General features: G+C 40.0%; 1 protein-coding gene across 1 annotated transcript; it reads right to left on the reverse strand.

Moving 5' to 3' along the window:
* Positions 1–11672: 11672 nt before the first annotated feature.
* On the reverse strand, positions 11673–21268 carry gorab (golgin, rab6-interacting). The gene is made up of 5 exons (XM_034147332.1): positions 21077–21268; positions 20632–20935; positions 19754–19855; positions 19506–19646; positions 11673–13660 (listed from the first exon to the last, which is right to left on the reverse strand). The coding sequence occupies exons 1-5, from the start codon at positions 21129–21131 to the stop codon at positions 13210–13212; spliced, it is 1053 nt and encodes a 350-aa protein (XP_034003223.1). The 5' UTR covers positions 21132–21268; the 3' UTR covers positions 11673–13209.
* Between the last annotated feature and the right edge of the window lie 1213 nt (positions 21269–22481).

The following is a 22481-nucleotide window of genomic DNA, read 5'->3' on the forward strand; positions in this document are numbered from 1 at the left end:
ATACAAAAATTAAACTTAAAAATGTAATGTTTCTTGTTAAGACACACCTTAACGTCTCTCAATCTTTTTAGGGAATCATTTCAGTTGTGAAAATAAAAAATAGCCCATTTTAAAACAGTGTTATAGACGTTGGAAATGTGTTCCTGTTTGTTAATAGACAAAGCCTTCATCACAGAATTGGTTCAAATGTGAGTAGGGTTGGATGGCGTGATGTCACACAACTATAGGACAATTGGTTGGTAATGAACATCATGAAATTAACCATTAATTACCTAATTTGGGAATATATCATTGGTATTTTGCAGGAATTGAAAAGTGTCACTCATAACACACCCACAGACTCTACAGATCAACCCATACAGCTCTATAAAGCTTTTAAGACTCTTTCAGCTACACGTTAGCACTAGAGATGGAAAGTGACTCAACATCTTAAAAAATATTTAAAAAATATGATGCATTTATGCAATGATACATATGCAGTAATATTCAGATTAATTGAGGAATGTGAAACTCATAAAAGCATTATGATGTATTTTCTAGGGCTGTCAGTCGATTAAAATATTTAATCGCGATTAATCGCAAATTAATCGCACATTTTTTATCTGTTCTAAATGTACCTTAGAGGGATATTTTTCAAGTTTTTAATACTCTTATCAACATATGAGTGGACAACTATGCTTTATATGTTTGTTTATTATCATTTGAACAATGACAAATATTCTCATGAATATTAAACACAACAACCTCTGAACATTACAAATATTCGCCTCAATGCAACCTAGAACCTCTCTCATACAATAATACAATACTGTGTGTGTGTGTGTGTGTGTGTGTGTGTGTGTGTGTGTGTGTGTGTGTGTGTGTGTGTGTGTGTGTGTGTGTGTGTGTGTGTGTGTGTGTGTGTGTGTGTGTGTGTGTGTGTGTGTTGGAGCTATGTGCAGCTCAAGGCATATATGCCTGTGTGTATGAGCTGTGTTGCGCGCACTATCCGTGCTGAGTGTGCTGTCTGGCTACCTGCATAAAGTCAAGTGCTCGGCGCAGTTGTCGGCGAAATGTCGCTCCTCTGTTTTCATTGAAACAGCTCCTTATATCCGTTAGGTCAGCTAGCTAGCACCAGATGCTAACAACAACACGTAAGTTGTGCTTCGCTCGCGCCACACATACACACACCCTCCCGGTCCTCCCGATGGCCAGTCCGGGCCTGCCGGTGAGCGTGGAAGTGTGGTCTGCCACAAGCGGGCAGCAGGAGCGGGGCTGTCAGCATCAGCTTGTAGATGGTATTTTAAACTCGATGCGCTCTGAAACTACGGCGGCCGAGGACAAAAAATACACATGCGTTAATCGCGTTAAAATAATTAGTGCCGTTAATTTTTTTTTGCGTTAACGCGTTATTAACGCGTTAACTTGACAGCCCTAGTATTTTCACAAGGTAAAATAAGATAATACTTTGTTTATTCCAATCTAACTAAGCTAACCAGTATATCAATTAGCTTATACAACCACCATTCATAATTATATTAATGTAACATATATTATGTCAATTTGCCCTCATGACAAAACATTTAGTATTTTTTAAGCTTAATATGTTTTGTACTTTTATCTGATTCAACATTTGAATGCAGGACTCTACACTTTGTTATTACTGCTTTTCTGATTTTGGTGGAGAACAAACAATAGCAAAAATACATGAAAATATTTGACTTACATTTGTTGAAATCATAGCTGAAATGTTGCTCCTGATAGTTGATTATTACATTTTATTTAGCTGCTACTTATGTTAAAGGTCCCATGTCATGGCCATTTCTACTGATCATAATTCCATTGTTGAGGTCTACTAGAATAGATTTACATTGTGCAATTTTTCAAACTCACATTGGTTTCTCATACAGCATCTCTGTATGTGTATTCACTCTCTGTCCTAAACGGCTTGTTGGAGCTCCTGCCCCCCCCTCCCAGTGAGCCCAGTGTGCTCTGATGAGATTACCACCGTTACAGCGGAACATCAGTGATTATGTGTTACAATGGCGTTAGCAACCAGACAATGACAACTTGACAAACAGATGAGAATGCTGCGTGGGGTCTGGGTGCCGTGTTGGCGGGACGTTGCGCGGCTCGCTTCTGCGAGGAGCGGACAGTGTGAGCTGGGTTAATTTCCTGCTAGCTGCGTGGGGTCTGCGAGACAGCGAGACATCGCGAATGGACGCGGGAAGGAGGGGATGCTGAGGGGGCTGAAGCACCCCCATCTGCGAGGCTTCACTAGCACCCGCACCCCCAAACGCGGCGCACCTGCAGTGTAAGCGCGCGACAGCGGACAGTTTCGCCGCTGCGAGGCTCCACTAGCACCACCCCCCCCCAGCGCGTCACAGTTTCGCCGCAGAGAGAGAGAGTGTGTGTGTGTGTGTGTGTGTGTGTGTGTGTGTGTGTGTGTGTGTGTGTGTGTGTGTGTGTGTGTGTGTGTGTGTGAGGAGCTCCACGGATTGGGCACGTCACTGTACCCAGGAAGAAAAAGAAATCTCCAATGAGGCGTTCTGGGGCAGCATAGACAGGTCTTTTCTGTGTTCGACTTTTACTCGCTACAGGGTGTACTTTGAGGGTTTGTGACTTTGCAGACCGTTTACATGCATAAAAACCTTCATAACACACAAGGGGACGGGTAATAACCGGAAAAGCATGACATGGGACCTTTAATTACTTGTATCAAACAGCTGCACTGAGGTTAATCTAGTTATTTCTACCCAAACAGCTCCTGACTGTAACAGCTGCAGGCTCAGTGTAATCAGTCCCTCGCTCAAAGGTGTGATTCTGTTCAGAGGCTTACCCAATCAGAGCAGGAGAAAAGTATGGACCCGCCTATCCTTCAAACCCTGAGTTGTTGACATTTCATGTATATCTCCCACCGTTTCCTGTTAGAATAAAAGTCCCCAAAAAGTACAACACCTGTATAAATGACAACAAAAGAAAAAACATCGTAAATTTGCACAGTAAAGTCAAAATGTCTGACTTCCTGTTGGCTTTAGGACATACCTCCAAGAGGTTTTTATATAGGTTTGAACATATAACACCTGCATACCATTTATATTTAATCTACGTGAATTAATACAGTGACAACACCCTTTAACACCTGTCTAATCCAAAAATAGGCAAAGAGGTGGATCATCGCTGGAGCAGAGGCAGTCCAGGTGACGCAGCAAAAAAGACAGTTTACGGCTAGCGTCCTGCACCCACCTGTCAGTCAAAGCGGCCCTTAAAAAATGTGTAACTCTTTTGTAGTGAACGGGTAGATTAGCTTTTGATGCCCAAACCATTTTTTATAACAAGAGGCGCGTTCACACCGCAGTACTTTTCCCACTTTAGTTCCGATATAGTTCCGAAATGTTGCGTTCACACCAAAAAGAGCCGGAACAAAAATGTGTTCATGAGAACCTTTTTACCCCCTTTTCCGTCAGTTTTCCGTCCCTGCTGAGCAGGGACTTTCGTGGGAGAAAAAGGTTCCTATGTCTGATTGGCTGGGCGGAATGCAAACCACGCCCCGTAAAACTCCCAAAAAGTTTTGTGAAGCCGCCATTTTATTATCCTCGCATTAGCATTATTAGCATTAGCATTAGCCCAGCGCAGAGACGCAGAGAGACTAACTTATGGCAACACAAAAGAAAACATGGGAGCGGTGGAGATGAGGAGGTGTCGGCGTTCTGGCAATTTACTCGGAAGGCTTCAGTAGAAGCTGCTGGGAGTCCCAGCAGCTTCTACCCAACTCCGGGGACTTTGGGCGGCAGTATACGCCGTGAAGTTGTTTGCGGCCTGCCAGTAAACCCAAAGCAGAAGAAGAAGAAGTGACGTCAGCGGCTTCATTTGCCTAATCCTCCCCCAGGGACTTATTCCGGTGTGAACGCGATCTGTACTTAGTTCATGAGAACTAAAGAGTTCTGATGAACTAAGTTCTGATGAACCTTTGTGGGAAAAGTACTGCGGTGTGAAAGCGCCTAAGGCCTTATCATGTTTACTTCAGCTCTACATTTTTATTTGTGGGTTTAGGGAATTTACTCGCTATCGGAGCCAGCCTCAAGTGGCTTTCCGAGGAACTGCCTATTGTTGCTATTTCCTGGTTAGCTTAATTTTTCTGCACCATAGGATGCTGGGTACCACGTTGTTATAGTTAGTTAGTGAATAGTAAATAAAGGTCACGTCACAAGAACTCCTGTTACTGTTACGTACCACTGAATCTGCAAAGGGGAGTACTAAGTCCAGCCCTCAGATCAATGCAGTTGGGTAAAGAGAAGGTGTTTCCCTCTAAATTCAGAGAAAGTAGAGAGTCTTCAACCCTTCCCACCTCAGTGTTGGTACTGAACTGTTGGTTTGAGAGGTGGTGGGGGTGAAGGGATGAAGGAATGGAGGGAGCTGGATAGTAAAGGTGATGCGGGGGGGGTTTAGTGGGGGGGTTCATGTGTTCAGATGGCAGGAGTCGACTCTGGGCTCCAAGCTGCCATAGACATCCCGTAGCTTCCAGCCCCTGATCTGGGAAAAGAACACTTGATGCCATCAAAGGGACGCAGATTGAATCCAGATGTGCCTCTCTCGTTCTTTCCATGTATTTAATGAAGGCACAGGGATAGAGTAGACTTTTTCATCATTAGTTTTCCCCCCAGATTCTCTTTTCCTGCCTACAAGTCCATTCCGGTGCCAGCTAGGGCAGAGGAAAAAAAAGAAAAAAAGGCCTCCCCATGTCTCAGACTCACAGTCTTTCCTCCAGGGCCCCTATTCTTTGTTCAGAGTCGATGTGAAAGTGGCCTGTTTGCTCCGGCTGCTACAAGTTTGTCTTTAGCGAATGGAAACGTCTAAACATATCTGAAAGGAAAATGCCATCCTGCAGAGCTGACGTTAGCAGGACGCTTTGGTGCTAAAAATCTCTATCGGATGAATACATTGGTGCATGGAGAACTAAACTGTCCTTCTGCGTTGAATTTATTTGGCCAAATAGCAGATAGCGTTGTAGACTTCATAACAAATAGCTGATTTGAAAGGTCATTAAATGTTTGCTACAAGCAGTCAAGTCATCTAATGAAAATAACTCTAAATGTTTTGTCAAATTAGCAATTCATTTATTAATAAAGCACATGTAAAAAATGTGTTCTAAAAAAAAAAAATCTGAAAAACATCAGCGGCAGAATCAATTATTAAGAATCCGTTATTGCATGATATGGACATATAAAAATTCAGAGGTTAACTGTAAAATGTAACAGAATTGTGAGCTGTCAAGATTTTATGATCATTTTAGTCATCGGGAACTTCTGAAGACTTCACATTTTGTTTATGCAGCCAACCATCACAGAGTTGTCTCGGAGGAATTCAGTAACCCTGAGTATGAATAGGGAAATATCTTTTTTGTTACCTGTAAACTAAATATTATTTTCATTGTTTGAGTCTTGCAAAACTTCTTCAACACTGCTGATTTCCTTCTTTCTTTTCGTTGCTCTGGTTATCATAAAACAGAGAGTTCAATATATTTTCACCTGTCAAACAGCATCATTTCAGTCTTTACACACACATACAGGATCTATAATTTATTTGTAATTTTTACTGATTTAACCCATAGTTAATTAATATTGTGAAGAATAAAATGGGCCCATGTTCGATGACACCAACAGAATATTAGCACCTTTGTGTTCAGCCTAATTGAACCATGTGAGTGTCACTTTGCGTCCTGGGAATTTTTGTCTGCAGCCAAACTTTGACAACCTCTTTTCTGTCATTTTCTTTCGCAACACAAAGTAGGAGTGTATTTAATCCCTAAATCTGAAGCAACACTTCATCCAAGTCTCCAAGTGTTTCATCACTGACACAGCCTCACTCAGACACACAGTACGAGTCTGACAGGCGGGCCCTGGGCTCACATTTCACTACGATAGAGTGTGTCACATAAATCTTCTGATACAGTATCAACATGGCCAGAAAAGTGGATGATCATAAATGAATGCAGAGCTTCATTAAATTGGTTTCCTGAGTTTGAAATGATCACACAGAGTCATGAAACTGCACACTTTAACTCATGTCAGGGCTGAGAGGCTGAACCGGGATAATGAGGGTCCGTACCAGGGGTTAGTCTGGTCCGGCTCGGGGACACCGTGGGTGGTAACTGAACGGTGAACCCACAAAAACCTGCTGACCCTCGGGGGCCGGCGTAAATCTTAATGAGGTGAATTCAGCAGGCAGGTGAATACACAGTGTCTTTATGCAGTGTGTAGGATTAGGGTTATTGCATTGCAGTGAGTGAAATCCGGATGATTGAAAAAAGCAATTACAGGCCTACTTATATGACATTTCACAAGGATGTGGGGGGTATTTGTCATGCATTACTCATGTTATAATATTCCAACAAGCATAACATGAAAAGTTAGGGTGTCAGCTATAAATAAATATGTATAATGTGCAGAAATGTATTATAAATATAGGTGTTTTCTTATCTATAGGGCTGGTTGGTGGTGGTCATAACGTTTAAATGCTCTGATATAAAAAAACATGTAGCAAGCAATAAATAATTCAAACTAAAAGCAGAACAGATTTAACATTATATAGAATATCTGAACATTTTTAAAGCCTATTTTTAAAAGCAATTCATCAATAGGAATGACTTCCTGCAGCAGTCAGACTACGGCTCATGGTGGATCATCGCACACAACTGACTATAACAACTCTGTTGTGCAAAAACACTGTGTGCAATATATAATGTATAGTATTTATGTAATACTACTTTATTAATGCTTTTAGTACTCGATACCATTGTTGAGATGACTGTGCTATGTGCAATATACACTTTTACACACTGTTAAAGTTGTCACTGGCTGCTATCTGAGATACCATTGCTTTTTATATGTTCACTTAATTTTTAAATACTGCTTTATAATGATATTATTTTTCGTTCGATGTCTTTTGGAACACATTTCGTTCCATGTGTTTTCTTTTTCTTTAAGATGTGTTTTCCTCTTTATTTAATGTTACCCCTGTACTCTACTAAATATGTGTGCATTTTGTCTGTACTGGCTCCTGGCTGAAACACTGTAGCCTAAATATCTCCACTGTGGGACGAATCAAGGATTTCTGATACTTATTATTGACCAATAGAATAATTGTTGCTAATCTCTCAAAATACCATAGCAAAATATTCATAAACAGTAACATTTAACCTCACTATTTAACAAGTAACCCTTACAAAAACAGTGAATGGCTTTAGATATAACAGGAATGCAAACATATTGATGTTTCATAGTTGTTTGTGTGACTTTTAAAGGAGCAGAAATAGAGTAAAGCACCATATAAAGTAGTTAAATTAAGTATGCAATAATTAAAATGCGGCTTACATGCTTTTAAACTCAGTGTTGATTCTCGTATATAACATTATGCTAATACTTCTCTTTAGGTTATGTTTTAAATGCACTAGATTACTTTTACTTGTGTGTGTGGTTTAGGGTTGGGTGTGTGTACACTGAAGTAATAATTTGGATTTAAAAACTTCCCATACCAGACCTGTCAATCAAAGTGAAATAACATACCTTCATGGTGTTAATGTGCTTCCTTTCTCAGCTGGTCCTGCATCAGCTCAGTCCCTCAGTGCAGGTCTGGCCCCGGGCTGAGGAGGACGATGATGTTGAAGGTGATGAAGGTGAGGATGTCGCCACCCTGCCGCCGCCGCTGTCCACTGACCCCTGGTGCTGATTGGAGCAGCGCTTTGGCCCCTGTCCTGTTTTATTTCCCTAATTGGGAGTAAATGGCCTCCTTGTTGACTCTCCACATCCTGTGCAGGAGCACATGTTGCAGACACGCTCCCCTGGCTGCTGGCTGATTGCAGAGCTGCACCGGGACTCCTCTCAGCAGATCCCACTCACACACTCTGAGCTGATTACAGATCCAGAGGCGCTGGAGCTGGGTCACATAACAATGCAGCAGAACAAATGTTAGCTGGCCGGTTTTGTTAAACACGCAGGAAGTACTCACATCCCTTACTTTTCACATCATATAAAGGATATTTGTATGTCTTTATAAGGATCCCCATTAGTACTAGCATGAGCATTGGCTATTCTACCTCGGATCCACACACATAAACACAACAAACCTGAACAAACAAAACAACTTATATCATGTAATTAACAATCATTGGAATTGCAACAAAAAAGATAATCCCTTTAACCATCCTGCGTTCACACATATATTCATTTCAAGAATATAGGGTAATGAAAAAAAAAAAAAGAATAAAAAAGTAATAATAACTGAACACCAATGTAAAGTTATGTTTAGATTTGCTGCCTAGTGGTGGAATATTACTAAGTTCATTAAGGCCTAATCAAAGTGTCTTCTTCTTGAGTATTTATTTTATGCTACACTTAAATGTCCTCCCCTTTTAGAGGGAAACTATCACATCTGTAGTAAGATTTGCAGATTTTACACACAGAACATGTGATTAGTTGTTTATGTTCATTAGATTGTTTTACTTTGAACTATAGGCCTATATAAAGTATATGAAAATATGAAGGACACAGGAATGAAAAAAACGGGAAATGTCTATTGTGCATTATACATATTTTTACTTTTAATATTTGAGCAGGTCTCCCTTGAAAAAGAGATCAATGATCTCAATGGGATACACCTGGATAAATAAAGGTTTGAAATTGAAATGAAATGAAATGTACATTTTTGCTGATTTTGTACTAAGTAAGCTTTGGATGCAGAACTATGACTTGTAATGGGTGTTTTTTATATATTGTATGCTATTGCTACTTTTACCTAAGGCTGCTATGTCACTTGGGTAATATTGGTAAGGTAATGTACTGTAGACTAGTTTTGTTAATTATTTGTTTCTTTATTTATGATTGCTGTTGTAAATGTCCCTCCTCCATTATCTCTTATCTTACAGGCTACCTTAACCTACCCTGAATTATCTTTAATATATAGAAGAAATTCAGTATGTCTAAATCTATGTGGTAATGAAGCTGATTCCGATTCTGACATTTTCAACGAAAAAAAGGTAAAGGTAAAGGTTCTTAATTTAATTCCACTTAGTGCCTTGTTAAATTAGATGTTATAATTGCAAAATAATTGACGAATGTGTTGCATCAATAAATCCCCCAAATTAAGGTAAAAACCCGTAAAATAATTGATATTTTACCTGCGCTTAAAAACAACCTTTATCTTCCATCTATTCCCGCGCATCCAATTAGGCTGACGGATCACGTGCTCCTCTGGCCTGACAGAAATACAACTCTCCACATTATGCCAGAGATCAATGCATCTTTGGGATCGAGCTGAAATAAACCAGAAAACGTTTTTTTGTTGAAAAAACTGCTTTGTTTTATGATATGATCTGCAAATGAACTCCAGCTGTCAGATAAATGTGGTGTAGCCTAGCAAAAAATATATAAATACTACACCGCCAGTAATTGCGTTTAATTGTGAGTAAACGTAGCCCTACTTATACGAGCTATCTGTGTCCCCTCTTTATATTTTACGACACGTTTTGTTCTGCTGTTGTTTCCATTGTTGCAGGCGGCTCGCGCTGCCCTGCTGAAACTGTAAACGGTCTGTGGCGTCCCGACATAAAACAGCCAATCTGCTCCTGATTAAAACAACACGGAGGGTTTACACAGCAAGGCCGTGTGAAATTAATTCAGCCGAACTCTCTCTCATTATTACAAAACCCCAAAGCCCGCGGAAAAAAAAACGTTTAACACCGCAAACATTTAACCAAAATACACAATCAGTTCATTAGTGGGTTCATTTCTTTGAGGGTTTGGTTCGTTTATTCGTTAGGTTAAGGTGTGGTTCATTTTAAATATAAAGTAGCCTAATGAACAAATATTTTCCAAACCACACATTTTTCTTAATTATTGATATATATTTTAGTTTGTTTTCCTCTCATAATACACATTAATTCGCATATGTATCGAATTTGTTCCAATTATATATTTAAGCAGCCGTGTCACTAAGCCAAATTAGGTTAAACTTTCTTTATTTTTACTTAGAAAGAGTCTAATTTTCATATCATTGCGCAAAATAATCTATTTTGAGAACATCGATGGGTTTTTATGGGATGTATCCTTAATTCGGCTACAGCAGTGAAGGTTTAAATCAAACGTAGAAATTAGAAAACGTTAATAATAGAGCAGCTAAATGTAGATTGTGTTGATTGCCATAACAAATAAAAGAGGGGCATGGGACTACTTTCCGATAGTGGGCCTCCTTACAGTATTTATTGTCACAGTTTTTCTGTGTCTTCATGGCTGTACCGACAGTGGGTTCAGAGTTCAGTTGATATAAAGGTGAAGGCTCCAGATGGTTGAGGTTTTCAGGAAAACTTGATTTGGGTTATTTTTTTCTATGGCTCTCGAACTTCTCGGGTTTCAGAGTCTCTCTCGACCTGTCGGGGGACGCCAGCGCCACATAAATCACACTTTACTTTATAAACCCTCCGCTCTCTGAAGTCCGGCCCAACACACACACACGCACAGAAACACACTTCTCCCCAATGGAAATGTATTTCTATAAACCATTTCTGCAGTTTGGAGCCCGACTGGATGCCCTAATCTCAGCAGCCTGTATCTTCTCATTTTTCTCTTGTCATAATCCAGAGCACACTTTCTTTTCAAAGGGCCCCCCTCAAAGGAGTTCTGACAATTATCATTATTCCCATTTTAAAATGAAGCAGTGGGTATAGGATCATGTGAAAATGTAAAGAAGCTTCGTTTGTGTTGCTTTTCTACATCTACTCCACTAATTAAACATCAAAATGTTACTCAACAGCAGAGCATTTAACAATCTGAAAAGGGCCATTGTGCATAAGACGTTTTTATTCTTTGTTTCGCTTTATTAATTCTATTCTCTTTAAAAAAAAATGATTATTGATGCATCAAGAGGCATTTTAAAATGTGTATTACTGATGGAATCCAACTTTATGAAGTAATGAAAAATCTATAACTTGCTTTTCTTGAAAGAAATAAAGAGAAAAAATGTTTAAAACATATCTAAATCTAATTGATAGATGATTGCATATCTGAAAGAATAATGTACGTTTCTGCTGAACATTTATGAAAAATTAAGATTTTCACCTTTTAAGGGAAAACTTCAATTGAGGACTTCAATCTCTTGGTATGGATGTATTGCTGCTAGCATCAGGACATTAAAGCATCTTCATTATTGAGAAGAGTTTAAATCTGCAAGTAAATCTAGTGGAGAAGATGTGTAGGCTAATGTAGTATAAAAGGAAACACTAAAGTAACTCAAGTAAATCTATTTCATTACATTCCTACAGTGTGTTTTGGTATGACATAATTCAGTCCTATTTATCTGATTATAATTTGGCTGAACCTGATCCTAAATCTGCTGCGGGGGACTTCAAACGTTGACCTTGGGGCTGGGACAGAGAGGACGGTGGTCACTCTCCCTCTCCGAGCTTCTACCTCCCGACTAATTAAAAAGGCTGCTTTTACTGCCTCTCCCTTCAGACGGCCAGATGTGACCGGAGCGCTGTAAAATCTCAAAGCGCTTTACAGAAACACTTACTGCACTTTAAAAAACCACTTGCAAAAGCGATGAGAGTCCCAAAGTGCTCCCCGTGTTAAATACCTTCCAGGAGCTTCAGTCCTGATAAGTCATTATCTAAAATGAGCACAAAATACAAGAAAAACATACTTTTTGAAAGAATTTATTTTAGTAAAATATCACCTTTTTTAAATATTTACCCCATTTAAATCACTTTAAATGCTTACAATCAGGCACTCAGGCCCACATATTTGAAGTTTAACATCAGATTATTATCATATATATTATTTTCGACACATTGTGCAGCCAGAGAAAGTAAACTTCAGAATCCCATGCAGCTGAAAGCATCTGTACATACATTAGCAGATATCATCTTACCCTTCAGGAGGCCCGCTGCTCCTCCACTGCACTGACAAGACCAGAATTAGCTTTGTGAAACACGAGCCCGCGCCGGCCTAACATGTTCATCTACAACACATGAGACAGAAGGGTTTATGTTTGGAATAAAAATGGATTCATACCTCCTTCCCATCTGCGTGAAACTGAGACTCTCCAGGAAGTAAACGGGACCCATCTTTCACTGTCGCCCACAACGACCAAGAACTTCGGAGTACAACCTGTGCTCACAGAGATGATTCACATGTGATGTAAAACCACATGTTTAGAAGAAGAGATTTCTTTCTTTTGGAAGACATAAAAAGCAAACCGATTGAGGATAATGGTTGCAAGATACTCCAAATTACTCAGCAGCTGAATATGATTCTGTCTGGCCCTGCAGGTACACACACTGAGGGCCCTTTGAAAATGTTCTATAATTTGCCCCACAAAAGACGTCCAAGTTCGCAAGTGTTGCCTAAATACAAGCCATGAAAGAAATAGGCGTAAACAACTTCTGATTATTAGTTTGGTAAATAAAATGTCAGAAAAGGATGAAGAATATCTATCCCAGTTCCTCAAAGGTCTTTAAATGTATTGTTCAGTCAATCCAAAACCCAAAAATATTCACATAAATATGATATAAATAAAAGAAAAGCAGGACATCTCAATAATTGGTACGCAATAGTTGTTTCTGCCATTTTTACAATTATTAAAATAATTGGCAAATATTTTTCCGTCAATCAACTAATCCATTAGACGCCGACTAAAAACAGTAACTATATGATCAAAACATCAGTACACATGATTATTAATCTGAGCAGCTGTTTGATGTAGTAAAACACTGCTAATCTGCAAAAACAAAAGCCTTTTGATGGACGTGCCAGACTGCCCACATTACAGTATCTGTGATTGCTGATTCACTGTTTTAGCCCATATGGGATAAATATGACAAAACGTGAAGCTGCTATAAAAATGTCATCTTAGTGAATAACTGAAAAAGGATGTGCTTAATTTTTCTAAATGTAATAACCAAAACTCAAGCCATAATATAAAATAAAGACAATGGATGCAGGACAGAAACCCTGTTCCATTCACCCCGAGCGCCTCCCTATGAGGAACCAAAACGTATTTCGCACAAATATTTAGTAGCGTAAAAGTGTCATTTTTGGGAGAAATGTTGGTCTGGATGATACATCATTGCGTTCCACATCCAGCATACAGTGGAAAAAGTGGTAGTATTAGTGTTTTAAATGAATGCCTACAGTGCAGTTTGTGCAATAGTCCCACTATTTCCTGTCTTTTTTGGCATCAGGAGGCCACAATATCACTCTGAAAACCGTTTTCCAGTTTTTTACAGTCTTGTTCGGTCTTTGGTGGTTCAGTCATCGGGTGGTGCTCCTGCTGGACGTCACCTCCCTTCTCCTCCTTCACAGCCTCCTCCTCCGCCTTTGTGGGTTTACAGTTCTCACTCGATTGCACCGTTCCCTCCTGTTTCTCCAGCGAGCCGTTTTCTTCTTGTTTTTTTTTCTGCGTCTCCACACAGCCTCCTCTCTCCTCTTCTCTCTGCTTCTCCAGCTCTTCCTCGGTGGTCTGAAGGTGCAGCTGCTGCATCAGCTCCTCCAGCTTGTGGGCCTTGCGCAGCTCGTTCTGCTGGATGATGGCGCAGAGGTGCTCCGTCAGCTGCTCCTTCACCTCCGTCTTCTTGTGCAGGTCCAGCTTGCTCTGCACGTACTCCACCTCCGCCTTCTCATAGCGCTTTCTGAGGGAAAATGTAAAGGAAATGTTAAATAGAACAAGGCTGCACAACTTTTTATTTAAATGATGAATTGTCCATGATATTTATCTTTTACATATAATGAATTAAAATGTAAAATGTAAGACTTTTATCAATCCCTGAGAGGAGCTTCAGTTTTTCAGTGCTCATGTCACATATTCCTCTTAAAGGTGGGGTAGGTAAGTTTGAGAAACCGGCTTGAGATACACTTTTTGTTATATTCCATGGAATGCTCTTAACATCCCGATAGCAATGAATATCTTAAGTGCTTTGACAAAAAATCCATTAAAAAAAATGTCATCTGTGGAAGCTGTAATACTGTAAAAAGTACGACCAATCATTTTAGCCGGCCCGGCTAAAATAACTGGATGGCCTACCTGCCTGTCAGCCTTCCATCTGTGCACAAATTTATCTCGTGCCCTCATTGGTCATGTGCGCGTTCGTGTGTGTTGGAGGAGGGGCTCTGTAAGGAAGTGGCAGTTTTTCTCCGGTTGTGTATTTTCAAATTCTAGCGATCTCGAGCCGGTTTCTCAAACTTACCTACCACACCTTTAATGCTTTCTTTATGTGAAAACTTAACCACGTGAGTGTAAAAGATGGACAGAAATAAAGCGAGGATTCCTATATGTTTGAGAGAAAATATTCAGCAAACATATTAAGGACATGGCTAAGTAATGTTGGGAAAAAAACATTTTGGAGAATTTGGTGCTGTGCTGATATAATTTAACCGATTAGTTTGAACATGAAAAACAATTCCTAGTATACTTTGGTTCCAGCTTCTTGTCCGATTTGTGTCTTCTGTTTTAGATCCCTTTTCACATTGAATATATATTTACATTTTGGACTGTTTGTTGTAGAAACAGCTCATCAGCTTCAAACAATATTCTTTGAAGTATAGATTGAATTATTTTATTGATGATGTGTTAAGCAACCTAGTTGGACTTTGATCAGATTCAGAATTTTCCAATTCTAACATTTGAGAGCCTTTTGTTTTGTGATATGTCAAAATATGTTATGTAGAGAAGATCTTTATAGTTTTGAGTCTCTGTATAAAACTATGGTATTGTATTGGCACAAACCCCCATAAGTCCTCCAACGATCTCTGAATGCAGAAACAATTTAATTGCGAGAAACAGGACGTCACATGCAGTTTGGACACGCTGCAGTAACTAAACAGATGATGTCAAACATTTCTCCTCGGAGGGGGGGTTTATGTTGTACCTCAGCGAAATCTACATAATTGATTGTATCAACATAATCATAACACAACCCAGTGAGATGACTGTGTGAAGGTCAGGTCCTCTTCCCATTATACAAACATCCGTAATGAAGAGCGTTTCATGACTTTGAGCTAATCTGGCTACACAAGAGACTGAATGAGGAAATCACAGCTACAAGGTCAAACAAAGTGGCTCTGGGTAATTGCTGGAAGAAAAAACAAACAATATTTTAATCACACTTTACACATTCTGTGACTGCAGCGAAAGTTTTTAGGCCGCACTGATCAAGAAGAGTAAAATAAATAACTAATTATGTTAGTTACATTTAGCTTTTTATTCAGGGTTTTAGTTCTAATCCTGTTTCATTAGTCTCTGTGTGTTGGCTCTCGAGATCATCGGATCAGAGTCTGCTGTTTTTCAGTGTTTGAGAACATGTGGATAACAAGCGTTGGAAGAATACAGGAATACTGGAATCCATCTGCAGGGGGCAGCATTAACAGTGGAAGTCCAGTTTATTATATGCTAATTGTTTTAATTCAAATCACTGTAAAATATGGTGTTTAGAAGAAAAGAAATCCTGAGAACTTGGTGGCAGTTCAACTATGTATGACATCTCGTCTGTCCACATGTTGAAGTGTGTTTTAGCAAACCCCAAAACCTCATATGTTTCATCATGTTGAAGTAAACTTAATAAGTAAAGTTGACGCTTCCTCAATAAAAGTTTGCAAATGAAATTAAACAGTGGCAGGGTGTCAGCTCTCTTTACAGCTACTTAAGCCTAGACCCTACACTGTGTGATGCTGGTCTGTCCTTGAGGAGAGTTCAGAATAGTGAGAGAAACACAGTGAAAGCTTTGATGATGTATCCAAAACACTGGTCCTAGGTGTCACTATGAGACATGTGATGCCCCTGTGGGTTCATCTGGAGAGGGTGTGGCTGTGCTGTGTCCAGCCTTGATTGCAGTAACTCAGGGCACCTGGGTCTGGTGCCCTGCAGCTACTTAAAGCCTCTCTGCTCCTCTCTGCTTTTTCCTACAGGCACCCGGTTCTGTCGAGTATGCTATTAGTTACTTCAGTTGCTTTACTTTGTGCACCTCAACACCCTCACACATACATGTCCATGCAACCCTCACCCTGCATTTACACTACTGATACCACTGACGTCCACACCTCATGCTTTACTTACTTTGCACTTTGATTAATTTGGTTAATTTGAATTGTTTGCTTAAATAAACATATTTTATTAACCATTGATATGGTGCGTCTCCCACTTTGTTGTGGCCTTTTGAGCCAGGTCATAACAGACATGTCAACCAATTGATTTAGAGCGTTACAGACTAAAGACAGCTTGCTTCAAAATGTTGCAGCAGCTCCCAAGCAATCAGAGTACAATCTGAAATCATGCAGAATACACAAGTTTTGTTGCATTCAGGGCCGGTTGTTTTGAATCTGAGGTTTGAGCACATTTAAACATGTTTTTAAATATGAAAGCAGATTAATATTGTGAGTTGATGATGTGTCTGTCTGCATTTTATTCTCCATACTGTGCTACATTAATCCAGCCATTTGCCCCAACGTTTGACATCCACAAAAAGAAGGTAACATTTTATGAGACTCATCTAATTAACATGCAATGATTCTGCAAGAGCGCCACTATCACAGTGTGAATGGGCAATTGGGATTGTAAGTACTTTACATATAAGCCCTGGGGCCTCATTTATAACGCCTTGCGTAGGATTCACGTGGGAAGGTTGCTTACGTAGTCCAAAGCAAAAAAATAGGTACAGAAATTATCCGACATTTTCCGATTCACAAAACATTGCGTACCGGCGAGGGAAGTGCGTACCGGCACTTCATACGCCTGTTTCCCTTTATAAATCACAATCGACTCGAAATGCGGCGCAGCTTTTGCGGGCTTCACGTAACGCCCATATTTGCCTATAAATAGTCAAAGAAACGCCCATTCATTCATTCATTTTGACTGACTGCATGAAGAAGATCGCAGGAAATGATGACCGAACAGCTAAAAAAGACATCTCACACCGTGTCAGATTTTGGTTATTGTGGGGAGGTCGAGATAAATCATATTGTTTTGGTGGATGCAGTTTGAACCAGAGTAGCAGCATGGAGGTCGGATCGTCACCAAAATAAATAAATAAGTGGTCCGAAAAAAGTTAATGACAAAAAAAATACACATAACCTTCCTCAGGCAGTGTGTTTGTCCCGGGGACAGGAGACCCCCCCTTGATGAGAAACTGTAAGAAATGATCGGGGAATCCCTCCGGAGTGGAGTCATGACGACTGGATCTGAATTATTTTGTTGTATTTGGTGGTTTGTGTTCCAGCTGTCGATCAGCAACTATATATCCATAATCCACCAGTTAAAGGAAATACAACTAATGTGTTGTGTTATATTAGCTGTACAATTTACCACATATGGTGTTCTTAGTTTCCATACCTCCTGTGTTTTACGAGCGACTTATCAAGTCTTGGCAAACGGCATAAAACACGATTAAACGTGATAGTATATAAAACCATGCTCGTATCTACAACCTATAGAAATGCAAAACGGCGTCAGTTTAGACGTAATTCTGTCCTCCTGCTTATCGCATCATTTAGGTGATTTTAAAATAACATTTCCGTATTTATTTATTTCTCCAAGTTATGTTTTTGTGTGCACTGAGGAGTCGCAAACAGGCGTTTGTTTAATCATTTTAAGATTGGCTTTAATCAATGTTTGAAAATGAATTCTTCATATATGATAAATGAGGTAACATTTTATTTATGGTATTATTTCCACATATTTCTCTCCATTCTTCCTTCTGCCAACGGTGTCGCAGTTTCTCGTCTCTCCCGTTTGTGTGCTTAGTGCGTACGCATGGGTTAGAGTTTGCGTGGAGGACCGCACATTTTCCAGTCAAGTTAGTATTTTATAAATCGCAAACATTGCGTAGAAACTGGCGTACGCAATTTTTTGAGCGTATATCCCTTTATAAATGAGGCCCCCGGCCACACGAGGACGATAACGGTCGTATCTGCTACAGTTCACTAGCAGATAGACGGTTCGGCCACACGAGGCCGACATGGAAACGCAGAAAACGATAACGGGTCCCAAGGTGGGTAGATCTGCAAACGAAACGCTCTGGGGGGGCAAACGGCTCTGTGTTTACACCTATACGATCATTTCCTGATGACGTTGAAGCAATAGCCCCGCCTCGCCCCGCCTCTCCCACCCCTCCTGCTCAGAGATCAGCTGCTGGGCTGTCAGAAGAAGGGGAGGAAAAGAGAGGCTCTGTTTTTTATTATTATATTATTATATAGAGTCGTTATCAATTTGTTTTAAAGCTCAATAAATAACAAAGAAGACCTCTGACCGGCACTTTTCAAATTTTTGTCCGGAAGATTTAAACTTTAACGGACATGTTGACCGGCGAAAGAAAATCTAACTGAAACTCTGCCGCACGGTCCCCTCGTTCCTTGGAAGAGGCGGAGAGGTGGGTGTTTGTCATCTGCTGGTGGACTACCAGAGAGAATTACAGCAGGAGCAAACGCTTGCCTCGGGGAGGGAGACAAAGAGCCAGAGCGTCCACAGCGGAGAATAAACAGAAGGGCAACCATGGCAACCATGCGTGTGAAGTCTTCTTCGCTGCTTTTGTGGTAGGAGTACAGCGCCACTTACAGGCCTGGCATATGTACTACAGCGTCTCCAGCGCTTTCGAGCGGTCTCGTGTGAACGGACACGTTTCTGGTGCCTGTTGCGTGTGGACGGAAGACCTTTTTGATAACGATTGCGGTCCGTTTGCGTTATCGTCCTCGTGTGGCTGGGGCCATAGAGCGGCCCCCTTTTCTTGGCTCAAATTGAAACACTAAAGAAGTTTGATAGATGCCTGTTTCTACATCTCTCTAACACTTAAATAAGGGCTTGTATGAAGTGTTGCAGTGACTACATATTTGTGTAGATCGTCCCGGTAGTTAGCATTGCAAGGGCCATTTCAGTAAATTAGTAAAGTAGATTTCAGTAAATTGTAGAAAATAACATCCGTGGCAGAATGGCAGAACATTTATGATACTTGCATGTTTTGTTCAGCAGGATAATCTCCACATATTAACACCACTGCCTTCTTTTTTTTAAACGTAAATGCAATCAGCAGAAGAAAAAATGCTAACATGAGGCTATAAACAAACTCCATCACTCATGTGATTTTGCGTCACCGCTGCTAAACTAAAGGCGGACTAGTGTTCATTGTGATGACGTTTAGTAGTCTCATTTGGTCAATTGTAAGCAATCGCTGTTATGATGCTACATAGAAGCTTTGGACATTCATGAGTGGGGTATTTACTGACACATTGTATGTCATAGAACAACATGTGAAAATCTATTGATCTTGTATTAACTACAGAACTTATTTCAGGCATCTTACCGACATATGCCAACTCAATTCCAGGTTTTATGACTCATTCCTTCACGACTCTATAGGAGCTTACAGCCAGGGAAGATTTGGGGGATTTTTCTGATTTGGATTCCTGATCCTGAGTCTGTAGCTGTTGTCATGTGCACAACCTTAGCTTAGTTTCTAGAGTTGGTTATTATCACAAGATGTCTCTCTCTACCTGGCACTGGAGAACTCCCAGCTGGCCTGTTCTATCCGGCTTCTTAGGATGCCGATATCATTGGACACCATGTCATCGAGGGCCTGGAGCTCCTTCTGGATCCTCTTCAGCTTCACAGCCTCTGCCTGAGTCTGTTTGGACCTGTGGAAGATACAAAACTCTTATATTTCTTCATTTGGCCTTAATGTTGGGCTTACTTTCATGAAAACAGGTTGCACACTACAGTGCCACAAGATATCCAGACTTACTTCTCAGCGATAGTTTTTGTCAGCAGAGCTTTCTTGCGCTTATTCCTCTCTTCGATTAGCTTTTGCTCTTGCTGCAGATGCTCCAGACGTGTTTTTTCCCGTCTGTAATCAAACAGAGAAATTAACACACCAAAATGCATTTATATTTTTTAAATGCCCAACAAAAACTAAATCCACAGCATGAAAGGAGGTTTGGGTCTCCTATGGCAGAAATAGTTCAAAACAAGTATGCAAAGGCAGCTTGATGCAAAGTAAATACAAGTTGCCTCGAATCCAGCAGAAAGGTTAAATTGGTGGTTATTCAAAAATAACGTAGATACATAAAAGTTTAAAGCATCAGTAGAAACCCCAAAACATATATACAGTAACTTACACATAAGTAGTGATTAGAAAAAATAGGAGTCATTGTGCTGTAAAATGATCCTATCAGTATCAATATTACTGCTGCCTTAAAGTGCACGTTGCATTTTACTGATGTAAAGTGTATAGGGTTCTAATTTAAACTCCTTTAATATCGTTGGGTAGTTTAATCTTCATCAATGCATATGCATCATATTCTATAGGATCATATGTTTGTAGCTTTGTCACTGTCCTGTAAGAACCAATTATCTCATAAAAAATAAGGTGAGGTTAGAAAAACAGCCCTGTTTTCAGCTTAGTGACAATGCATTTACAGCTGATCCAAGAGGCTTTTTAACTTGTATATTAGGCTTAAGAAGTAGTATAACTTAATCACAAACATTTCAAAGCAACATATCTGTAGATACATGGTTTTCACTGGACAGGAAAGGGATGGAAAAACTGTTATCTGGAAAATAAATTGTCAACCAAATGGAGTGAAATCCCAGCAGTAGGTACAATAATGAAAACATACTAACAGTGCCACCTCTTGTTTCTCCAGCTCTTTGACGGCCGGGATCTCCTCTTCTGGAGCCGGCTTTATCTCGCTTGGTTTAGGCTGCACCTCCTGTCTGACAGCCGGAGCTGCTGCTGCCGGGGCTGTGGGCTGAGGGTCAGGCTCTTCCCTCGGCGGCGGTTTGGTGAGTTGTTGCTCCGGTGGGAGACAAGGAGACGAGTTTTTTTGAGCGGCCATCTGAAGAGCCTTCTCCCGCTGTATCTGCTGTCGACTCCGGTTGGCTGGAGCCGGCTTTCGTCCCCGGGCAGCCGCAGCGGCCATCGCGTCTGGAAACACATGCAGCAGAAAAAACGTCACAAAATGATTTAGACTTAATGTAACGTTTTATTTCAAAACATGTCAACAAGTGGGGAAGCTAGAGTCAGAAGCTAACTTCCAAGGCTATAATTAGCAGGAAGAGATGTCACCTTTCGGCTGCATCTTCCGTAACTCCTCCTCAGAAAAGCCGGCCCAGCCGCTCATTTCACAGCTTCACGCCTAAAATACTGCAGGTAATACAGCAATAATTATGCATGTAGTAAATATTCTGCTTATTGACCTGAAATAGTCATTTTAAACTTCCAAAAGACGGATCAACTGTGAAGCTCAAAACCTCGCCGCCATATTTGTTTATTAATGCCACGTTAAGGACCCAAAAGAAGACCCGTGAGGTTGAAGTTACAGATGTCGCCTGAATAAAAATAAAATAAAAACTCGCGTAATGTGAACTTAAATAAAACAGTACACATTGCTATCATCATATACAATCTTTATTACAGATAACATATTATTCTAGATTTTGTATGCACCTTAAGACGTCAAGATAACTTTGTAGATTATAATACGAAGGGCATATTTATGGTGTGCTACATACTAGCTCCATATATCTCCTTTAAAAGTTTCCTTGAATACATTCATTTGGTATTTATGTGCTTTAGGTTTTATGTCAATGGCGGACGATAGAAGTATTCATATCCTAAAAGTAGCATACAGTACACCTAAACGTTCTTCATTGAGAATGTTACTTTAATACAAGTATGTCATCATGAAAATGTTGTATTAAAAGTAGTAAAATGTACCCTGTTGCTGTTAAACTATTATATGTTATTTAATTTGATTATTATTATTATTAGGATACTCATGCATTAATGTAAGATATGTTACTTTGGTAATTGGTTGAAATGGGGGTCATTTTGAACAATTAATGATCAATCATTTTCATTAATCAGCTCCTTATTTTCAATTCATTGATTGATTATTGGGTTTGTAAAAAAGAAAAGTGAAACTAGTGATAAATGGTGTCCTAATTACCCAGGGCCCAAAGTAATGCCTTCACAATGTTTGTTTTGTCCAACCAACAGCACAAGCCTCAATATTATTACAAATAAATTCCAATCCTAAACATTATTCAAAGGAATAGCAGCAGTTTCGTCTGCAAACATCTTAATTTGAAAAGTAACTAAAGCTGTCAGTTAAATGAAGTCTAGTAACATTTACTATATTTCCCTCTGAGATGTAGTGAAGTAGAATGATAAGGTTACTTATTAAATTCCAACCTCGGAATTTCCTAATCAGTACACTAATTTCCTAAAGATACTGATGCAAAAAGACTGCACATAATTCATGGTGTTCATTTCATTTTCCGCCAATTTTCCGCTTAATTTCTCATCCACTGCCCCGTCTAGCTCTTTTCTTAGAGTGACTGCCCGTGTGTCAGAGGGGTGAAAGGTTAATTAAAGAAGTGCTTCATGTGAAAGCAGCATGACATTTAAGTGGTTGTACTGCAAAGGAGGGCAAAAGGAGGGCTACACACACCCTGTGTTCAGAGTGTGG

The sequence above is a fragment of the Trematomus bernacchii genome, unplaced genomic scaffold, assembly GCF_902827165.1.
Source record: "Trematomus bernacchii unplaced genomic scaffold, fTreBer1.1, whole genome shotgun sequence".
In the NCBI taxonomy this organism is placed as follows: domain Eukaryota; kingdom Metazoa; phylum Chordata; class Actinopteri; order Perciformes; family Nototheniidae; genus Trematomus; species Trematomus bernacchii.